General features: G+C 44.3%; 2 protein-coding genes across 2 annotated transcripts; both read right to left on the bottom strand.

The window, feature by feature from the left end:
• Positions 1–4,326: 4,326 nt before the first annotated feature.
• LOC138878358 (uncharacterized) lies at positions 4,327–7,828 on the bottom strand. The gene is made up of 4 exons (XM_070158025.1): positions 6,405–7,828; positions 5,839–6,133; positions 5,596–5,745; positions 4,327–4,971 (listed from the first exon to the last, which is right to left on the bottom strand). Exons 1-4 carry the CDS (start codon positions 7,826–7,828, stop codon positions 4,327–4,329), a joined length of 2,514 nt encoding a protein of 837 aa, XP_070014126.1.
• A 130-nt stretch (positions 7,829–7,958) lies between these two features.
• Positions 7,959–9,880, bottom strand: LOC138878357 (uncharacterized). The gene is made up of 2 exons (XM_070158024.1): positions 9,082–9,880; positions 7,959–8,986 (listed from the first exon to the last, which is right to left on the bottom strand). The coding sequence occupies exons 1-2, from the start codon at positions 9,878–9,880 to the stop codon at positions 7,959–7,961; spliced, it is 1,827 nt and encodes a 608-aa protein (XP_070014125.1).
• Positions 9,881–10,229: the final 349 nt, after the last annotated feature.

The raw sequence follows: 10,229 nt of genomic DNA, 5'->3' as shown, positions 1-10,229 counted from the left end.
TAGCTGGGACTACCGGAAGCTATGATTTCATGTTGTTGTTGCTGCTACTGCTTGCTGACTTCCTTATTACACCAAAAGGGAAAATCAAAAAGCTAAACTAGCTAGGCCTACAAACTACGAGTTACAAAATTCCTATCTATAAATCTCTTGAAGCTTGATCTCAAGTCTTAACTGACTTCGCTGTGGACTCTGATCTGAATCTTGGTGCTCGTCAGCTGCCTGTGCTGGTTCTCTCTTCAGCTTTTGGATCAAAGCGGGTCATACGAAGCCTGTGACTTCAATCACATCATGAGCCGTCCGCATCTTTGTCCGCTTCAGCATTTGAATTCACTTCTTTTTGTTCTTTTTCCTTTTTTCTTTATTTCGGATTGAGACTCATTCTTTTGGTCATCTCGAATCCCATGCCTTGAGGTAAAACCTGCTCAGACACCAAAACAAACAAACGAACAAAATTTTTCTTCCCTCAGTTTTCACTAGGAAAATTTCGTGAGTTATTTGCAACACAAATCCAAGCTATCTCTTTATTGAAAGCAATAAAAATCAGGATTGTGTATCCTTGGGAGTAGGGTGTGGAGCCCTGAATCGGGAGGGTTGGCCAGGTTATGCTAGAAAGCTGACTGGGTTATGCCAGAAAAAAGGGTCCTCGGGTTATACCGGGAAGGTCATCGGGTTATGCCGGAAGAAATGAAAAAGGTCATCGGGTTATGTTGGGAGGTCCACGGGTTATGACGGGATAAAAGAAAAAGGTCATTGGGTTATGCCAGGGAGGTCCACGGGTTATGCCGGGATAAAAGAAAGAAGGTCCTTGGGTTATGCCAGGGAGGTCCATGGATTATGCCGGGATAAAAGAAAGAGTCCTTGGGTTATGCTAGGGAGGTCCACGGGTTATGCCGGGATAAAAGAAAAAGGTCCTTGGGTTATACCAGGGAGATCCTTGGGTTATGCCGGGATAAAAGAAAAAGGTCCTTGGGTTATGCTAGGGAGATCCACGGGTTATGCTGGGATAAAGGAAAAAAGATCCTTGGGTTATGCCAGGGATCGACTAGGGCGTAGAACCCTATAATGGAAAAGATTACCAGGTTATGCTGGGAGTGACTAGGGAATGAGACCCTATGTTGAAAGAATGTAGGTAGAGATTGGAGACCCTAGGCTACCACGCTTTGGAATTTTTCTTCTTCTTGTTTTCATTACCTCACTTTCATTTTATTTAGGAGAATGAATGAAGGGTTTAAAAAGGACTTCCTTTTTCGGGTCAACTTTTTTGCTGCAGAACCATTTGGTTTCTGCATGCGTTGCTTTTATTTCACTTGCTTCTTGCAGTGTTGTTTTGAATTGGACCTGTTTTCCTGTTTTCAAATCAAAGGACAATTTGTCAATTTGAAACGGTGGTTGGTTTTGTGGCCTTCATTGTTTTTGATCATTTGATCTCGGCTCAACTCTTTTGGTGATAACCTTTGTTGTTTGCTGGCTTTTCTGAAGATTGATCTCTCTCTTAAAACCGAGGAACTCAACTTTTCAAAATTCTCATGACGGCTCGCCCGTATGGGGCTTTGACCCTTTCCCTTTATTCTGCCTCTGGGGCTTTTGATTCAGGATTTCTTGTCATTTTCAATAACTCTGGTTTCAGAGCATCGGCCATCATGGCCAGCCGGGATCGACCTGATGCACCCACTGAGGCTGGGTACTTTCTTGGACTTGGCTTTTATTAAGCGGAAGCCTGTAAAATCAATCTTGCAACCTTTTCTTTGTATTAGTTTCGGAATAGAGTTAGACTGAAAGGGATTCAAGAAAAAGTAATTAAAGGACAAGGAAATGAATTTAATGAGAAGTGCCCCTTTTGGGGAGGAAGGACGGACTTACCTAGGGTGTATGCAGACTTTAGTAGACATGACATGCCTCTTGGACTGGGTGCCCGATCCGCACAAACTAACCCCACTTCTCATAAACCAATTGCGGCCCGTGTTTTAAAATCGAGAAACCTTGCCAAGACTCTTTCAATACCAATGGTGGTGAGGGGTTTCTTCTTTTAGATCAACGGCGCCCTTTGCGGGTTTTCGCCAATCGACCTCTCTCATTTCTCTTCTTATCATCGCCTTATAGTTCTCTTTTATGATTTTTCACTAACAAGACTCTCTTATTTTCAATTTCTCTGCTCGCCATCGCCTCAAGGTGCCCGTAGGTTTTCACCAATAAGACTCTCTCATTTTATTTCTCTCATTTTGATTGTGTTAGATCCAAGCAGCTGTGTTTTCTAATTCTGACGCCTTTGCCGATTGATCAGAAGGACTTGGACAAGGTTCGGGTAAAAAGGGAATTGGATCGCGTTACAACTTTGGAACCGTTCGGCGGGATCATCGCTGAACCATTATATCATCTGCCCCAGTTTCACTTTTTGGGGAAAATTGGCTTTTTGTTTTGGTGTGACTGAGCCCAGAAAGAGGCTTCCTACGTATCCTTTCGGAATCAAGTCGAACGTAGTTCAGGGAAATACTTTTTTTTGTTGTTTTTGTTTGTTGTTTTTGTTTTTTTTCATATCATAACACTTTCTGGTTCCAAAGAGGGTAATCAAAGAAGACTAACCGGCTCAAATGGGTTTGCAAAAGGGTAGATAGTGTTTGGGTAGCGAGAATGAAAGCCTTCGTCATCCCAATCGGACAAGGTTGTCGCTGCAGAAAACCTAAACATAGTACCTTTTGACTGCATCCGCATTTACAGCTGCTTCGAGATCATTCCCTTCGATATCGCCCAGATACAATGCTCCCTCGGCAATATCTTTCTGATGATGTATGGGCCCTTCCAATTAAGAGCAAATTTTCCTTTTGCTTCCTAGTGATGGGGGAGGATACGCCTTAAAACGAGTTGCCCCACTTCAAAATTTCTAGGCTGCACTTTCTTGTTGTAGGCACGAGCCATTCTTTGTTGGTACAACTGCCCTTGGCAGACCGCGGACATTCGTTTTTCATCGATCAAGGTTAACTATTCCAAATGGGTTTTAACCCACTCACTGTCTTCAATTTCAGCTTCAACAATGATCCGGAGAGAGGGGATTTCAACCTCTACGGGTATTACGGCTTCAGTGCCATAAACCAAAAGATACGAGGTGGCTCCAATTGATGTGCGCACAGTAGTGCGATATCCCAACAATGCAAATGGCAACTTTTCATGTCACTGCCTAGAACTTTGAATCATCTTTCCCAAAATTCTTTTGATGTTTTTGTTTGTTGCTTTGACTGCACCATTGGCTTTGGGTCGATAAGGAGTAGAGTTCCGGTGCATTATCTTGAATTGTTCACATATCTCTCCCATCAAATGACTATTCAAGTTTGTAGCATTGTCTGTGATAATAGTTGCAGGAATGCCAAAATGGAAGATAAGATTGGAGTGCACGAAATCTACCACGGCTTTCTTGGTGAAGGATTTGAGAGTGATGTCTTCAACCCATTTCGTGAAGTAGTCAATGGCAACTAGTATGAACCTGTGCCCATTTGAGGCTTTCGGCTCGATTGGCCCAATGACGTCCATACCCCAAGCAACAAATAGCCAAGGTGCTAACATGGGATGCAGTTCCATGGGAGGTGTATGAATCAAATCACCGTGTACTTGACACTGATGACACTTCCGGACAAAGCTGAAATAGTCCTTTTCCATGCTTATCCAGTAATAGCCTGCTCGAAGGATTTTCTTTGCTAAAGCATACCCGTTCATGTGGGGTCCACATACTCCTGCATGTACCTCATGCATGATTCTTCCAGCTTCTTCTGTGTTGACACATCTTAACAAGTTGAGGTCCGGAGTTCTTTTGTACAAGACATCACTACTCAAAAACAAACCACTTGAGTGCCGCCTAATGGTTCTCTTCTGGAATCCGCTGGCTTGCTCGGGGTATTCTTGTGTTTTCAAAAACCTTTTGATGTCATGGTACCATGGTTGGGTATTTGGTGTTGTTTCAACCGTATTACAATAACCATGCCTTTCCCGGATTTGGATTTCCAAGGGATCAATGTGGGCATTGCCTGGGTATGGCAGCATTGAGGCCAAAGTGGCAAGTGCATCAGCTAGTTCATTGTGGCAGCGAGGAATGTACCTGAACTCTATTGACTTGAATCGCTTGCCAAGTTCTTCCACATGTTGCCTATAAGGAATAAGTTTGACATCTCGGGTTTCCCATTCTCCTTGAGCTTGTTAGATAATCAAATCTGAGTCTCCCATTATTAACAGTTCTTCGACATCTTGGTCGATTGCCATGTTCAGACCCATAATGCAAGCTTCATACTCGGCAGTGTTGTTTGTGCAGAAAAATTGAAGCTTGGCTGTGGCCGGGTAATGCTAACCGGTGGGCGAGATCAAGATTGCCCCAATTCCAACACCTTTTGTGTTTACCGCTCCATCGAAGAACATTTTCCAAGCATTGACGTCTTCGGATATTGTCTCAACTGAGTTTACCTCTTCATCCGGGAAGTAAGTATTCAAAGGTTGGTAATCATCATCGATCGAATTTTCAGCCAAATGATCTGCTAACGCCTGGGCTTTCATTGTCGTGTGAGTGACATATACTATGTCGAATTCCGTAAGCAGGATCTGCCATTTTGCTAGCCTCCCAGTGGGCATTGGCTTCTGGTATATGTATTTTAAAGGATACAACCTTGTTATGAGGTAAGCGATGTAGGCTTGCAAATAATGCCTCAACTTCTGAGCGACCCAAGTCAAAGCCCAGCAAGTCCTCTCTACCAAAGTGTACTTGGCTTCATAACTACTGAATTTCTTGCTCAGATAGTAAATGGACTGCTCTCTCTTTCCGGTCACATCGTGTTTTCCGAGGACGCAGCCGAAAGAATTTTTCAAGACTATCAGGTACAAGAATAAAGGCCTCCCTGGCTCAGGTGGGACCAAGACCGGCGGATTTGACAGATATTCCTTGATTTTATCAAAAGCGTCCTGACATTCAACTGTCCACTTGACTGCCACATCTTTCTTCAGCAATTTGAATATGGGTTCACATGTGGATGTCAATTGGGCAATGAACCGGCTGATGTAGTTCAATCTACCCAACAAACTCATAACATCCTTCTTGGTTTTCAGAGGAGGCAAATCTCGAATAAACTTTATCTTTGTTGGGTCTAACTCGATGCCCCTCCGACTGACGATGAATCCCAAGAGTTTGCCGAATGGTACCCTAAATGCACATTTGGCTGGGTTCAGCTTCAAATCATATTTGCGCAGCCACTCAAAGAACTTTCTCAAGTCCCGAACGTGGTCGTCCTGGGTTTTGGATTTGATGATTACATCGTCCATATACACCTCTATATTTTGGTGCATCATATCGTGAAAAATGGCTGTCATGGCCCTCATGTAGGTCACCCCGGCATTCTTCAGACCAAATGGCATGACTCTGTAACAGTATGTACCCCAAGGTATGGTAAAAGCTGTTTTTTCCGCGTCTTCTACATCCATCAACACCTAGTGATATCCTGCGTAACAATCTACGAAGGACTGTATCTCATGCTTGGCGCAGTTATCAACAAAGATGTGGATGTTCGGCAAAGGGAAGTTATCTTTGGGACTTGCCTTGTTTAAATCTCTGTAATCCACACATACCCGGGTCTTCCCGTCTTTCTTTGGCACTGGGACTACATTAGCTAGCGATGTGGTGTACCGGACCACCCGGATCACCCCCACTTTCAACTGCTTTGTGACCTCTTCTTTGATCTTGTCACTGACATCAGTTTTAAATTTTCTTTGCTTTTGCTAGATAGGGGGACAATCAGGGTATGTTGGCAACTTGTGAACCACCAAATCAACACTCAGTCTTGGCATGTCATCGTATGACCAAGTGTATACATCTTTGAATTCAAACAAGAGTTGGATCAATGCGTCCCGGGTTTTCTCATTTACATGGATGCTTATCTTGCTTTCCCTGACTTCTTCAGAACTACCTAAATTAACCAGCTCGGTATCATTTAAGTTCGGCTTAGGTTTATTCTCAAATTGTTCCAGTTCTCGATTTATTTCCCTAAAAGCCTCCTCTTCATCATACTCTGGTTCTTGGTTCATAATTTCACAGTTAGACATCGTGTTTGGATCTGGGCATGAAGTCCCCAAGCATGTCATGTTATTTAAAGCCGCATTATTATAACTGAAATAAGAAATAAAAGAGAAAAATAACAAAAGCAGAAAGAATAAGGAAAGATGAACGATGAAATATTGATTTCATTTCTTGGAATTTGAAGATAACAGGGTTTACATTGAAAAATTAGAAGACAATAAGCTAAAGAAAACATCCGAGTTACACCCCGAAAATAACTCATGATGTAGAAAAGGTGGCAGGACAGGTCTACTGGGACTCCCGCCTGATTGGGAATGACATAGCCTTCCAATTCTGCAGCTTGGCATTAGGTCCCATATACAGCACCTCAGCAGTGCCCGAGCCCTCGCCAGGCTGGACCATGTGGGTTTCATATAGTATCTTCCTCATTGTCCCACAGATCTCTTCAATCCCTTCGGCCGTGAAGGCCTCATCTTTTTCCTCCTCATGGTATTTCGGCTTGACAAATATTCTGTACAGATGCAGCACCGGCTGAGGCAAGACCCAAACATCATTCTTTCTATCATCTACCCATCTTATATCAGCTAGGGTGGGTCGGAAACCCACCCCGAAGAACTTTTCACTGGCAGACAGGGTGATGGGTTCAGCTATTCCTTGTAATGATTTCCCGAAACCCTTCCCCGATTTGAAGCCATGTTTGATCATTTCTTTGGCTACCATGATTGATGCATTAGAAAAGAAGGGTTGGGGGCAAGGATTTCCCTCTTCGTGCTGGTCTGCGACCACAATTTCAAAAGCCTGATAAACTATGTGCTCACTCCCCTCTCTTGCTTCAAGACATGGGACTGATGGGTCTCGATAAATTAATTGCCCGTCTTCCTCGTGGACCACAATCTCTTGATCTTCATGCTCAAAATTTACCATCTGTTGAAGGGTAGAAGGTATAGCCCCCGCTGCATGAATCCGTGGCCTCCCCAAAAGAAAGTTGTAGGATGTGTCCATGTCTAGAACCTGGAAGTTTACTTCAAAGTCTACTGGGCCGATGGTCAGAATCAGATCGATCTCTCCAATTGTGTCCCTTTTTATACCATCGAAGGCCCGTACACAGACATTGTTGGGTCGAATTCTTTCGGTCCCGAGTTTCATGCGCTTTGAGACAGGGCAAATGTCTACCTCAGAGCCTCCATCCAACAAAACCCTTTTCACATAATACCCTTCGCATTTGACTGTTAGGTGTAGGGCTTTGTTATGTGCGGCCCCTTCTGGGGGAAAGTCATTTTTGCTGAAAGAGATCTGGTTAATTACGAAAAACCTTTCTGCTATCCTCTCCAACTGCTCTACTGAAGTCTTAACAGGCACATATGCTTCGTTAAGGGTCTTGATCAGTACCTTCTGGTGTTCGGCGGAGTTCATCAACAAAGCCAACAAGGAGACTTGTTCGGGAAATTTTCGAAGCTGGTTGATCACCTCATAATCTGCCATTTTCATCTTTTGAAAGAAGGTCTCTGCTTCTTCGGCACTCACGGGTTTCTTGGATGGGAAGCGCTTTCTAGTGGCATTGTTCACCTCTTCCAAATTAGAATACTTTTCAACGGGGTTATTTTCTTGAACTTCTCCTGAGATTTTTTTGCCCTTATAGGTCACCACCATTTTGTTGTAGTTCCAGGGCACAGTGGTAGGATCTATCATGGGCTTCTGTGGCGCGCGTCCAATAACCACGGGCTCATTCAGCCTTGGTGGATTAATTGGCCCCCGCATCACATAAGCCCCCTTGGCCACATACATCTGGGTTGTCTTGTTCATCTCGAATCTCCTGGGGGACTCAACGTCATTTGCTTTTCTTTGCAAACTCGCGAGATATAGAGAACAACATCTTTGGGAGGCGTTGCCCCAGTTTCGACTTCAACTTTCTTCTCTAACTTTGGAGGATTGGTTTTGTCCTTTTCTCCCCTTGGTCTTGCTTCATGGCAGCTTTTGGTTTTTTGTCTACATCAGCGATGGCAATGATGGCCTTCAATGCTGGGTCAAATTCCTTATCCTCACAAATCATTCCGATTACTGGCCCGTTGTTGTGGGCCGGCAGTGGGTTGTTAGTCACATTGGGAATATCTTCATCCCTTAGCACTATCTTCCTCTGTTCTATCAAATCTTCCACAACTCTTTTCAAAGTCCAACAATTTTCTGTATCATGCCCCTCAGCCCCTGAGTGATAAGCACATCGGGTGCCACATTGGTAAGAAGGTGATTCTGGGTTTTGCCTATTTGGGGTTACGGGCTGCAACAAACCCATTTGGACCAATTTTGGGAATAGGCTAGAACAAGACTCGCCAATTGGAGTGAAGTTTGATTTTCTTGGCAGCTCCCGGGCACGGAAATTGTTTTGTGGAGATCGGGGATTGTAGTGGGTTTGGTAAGGAGGCTGGTTTCTATGAAATGGAGCTTTGTTCTGATTGGCTTGTTGTTGTGGCCGGACATAAGGTTGAGCATTCATGACCGGGTATGGCTGAGGAGCATAGGCCACGTCTTGTTGGGGGTAATAGTGTAGTGGGGTTCTATCTGAGAAAAGGGATCTGGGAGTATGGTGTTTTCTTACACCCGATAGTACCATGGATGTTTCTTCCTTTTTCTTGCCCTTCGCTACTCCTCCAGACCCACCCTGAATGGCTTGGGAGGTGGCTCTGATAGCAGATTGGCTTAGAATTCGACCCGTTTTCAACCCATTTTCAACCATTTCGCCAATCTTGATGGCTTCAGCAAACGGTTTGCCCATTGCGGACATCATATTTTGGAAGTAGCCAGCTTCCTGAGCTTGGAGGAAAACTGTGACTATTTCAACCTCATCCATTGGAGGCTTTACCCTGGAGGCCTGCTCACTCCACTTAACTGTGTACTCTCGGAAGCTTTCCGAGGATTTCTTCTTCAGGTTTGTCAATGAGTTCCTATCTGGAGCAATATCGATATTGTACTGGAATTGCCTAACGAAATCTCTAGCAAGATCATCCCAAATGTGCCAGCGGGATATATCTTGGTCCATGTACCACTCATATGCGATGCCCCCCGACTTTCTCCGAAATAGGCCATGAGGAGTTCTTCCTTTCCACCGGCTCCTCGCAACTGGTTGCAATATCTCTTGAGATGGGCAATAGGATCACTGTGTCTATCATACTTCTCAAATTTTGGGGTTTTAAATACCAATGGTTGGTGCACATGGGGAAACATGCATAAGCCGGCATAGGATACACTTTTCTGTCCACTCAAGCCTTGTATGCTTTTGAGACTCTGTTCCATACTCCTCATCTTCCTCACAATCTCTTCTTGCTCAGGAGTTTTGGTGGTCTTTTCTTTCCCCACAGTGAACTCAAATTGGGGTGGCTGAGGGTGAGTGTAAGTAGGAAACTGAGAAGGTTCCATTTGGAAGGTGGGTGTTTGGAAGGTGAAAGCTGAGGGGTCAAAACTGGGCCTAGGCAGTGTAGGCTGTGCTGTGGCCGAGCATGGGGGAGAGGTGAAGATATTTGAAGCTACACTGGACATCAACACCTGGGGGCGAACCTCAGAAGGTGTTCCCACAAAATAAGCTGGGATAGTTAGGTGTCCTAGTGGCGTGTTTGGGTGACTGATCGGAACAGTGAAGGCACCACTTGCTCTAGGAAAAAATTCGGGGAATCCCGGGATGGCGCTTGGTGGCTCTCTTCCATTTGCCCAAGCGTCCCACATTTCCATAACCCGAAGACGCAGAATTCTATTTTCTTCGGCAGCTGCCGATTCTGAGGTCGGGATGCCTGAGATTGGACTATCATCCATGATGGGAATTGTTGGCAGAGTCATTTCTGAAGACATTTCGACGCTCCCCTTTGATCTCGTAAAGTATGGGTGCGAAGCCAGATTACCACAAAAACCAATCGCCGTTCTAAAAAAACCTGGACTATGAACAGCATCAAACGGTTAGTTTGAAACAAATAACAGATAAGTAATCGCACGTTGGGGGTGTGATGCACCTATACAGTTAAATGAGTTTCTACATGTTTTGCAATGGTTGCATGCTTCATCCCGGCTTTACTTATTCTTTCCATTTCTCTTCTTTCCATTTCCACTCCCTTCCACTTTTTTTTTCCTTCCTCGCTTTCCCTTCTCTCTTTATTTTCTTTGATTTTTCTTTGGCTCTCTTTTCTTTCTTTTTGGGTTTTTC

Source organism: Nicotiana sylvestris, chromosome 9 (genome assembly GCF_000393655.2).
Source record: "Nicotiana sylvestris chromosome 9, ASM39365v2, whole genome shotgun sequence".
Taxonomy (NCBI): domain Eukaryota; kingdom Viridiplantae; phylum Streptophyta; class Magnoliopsida; order Solanales; family Solanaceae; genus Nicotiana; species Nicotiana sylvestris.
The sequence above is the reverse complement of the archived record's forward strand: the minus strand, read 5'-3'. Positions and strand labels throughout refer to the sequence as shown.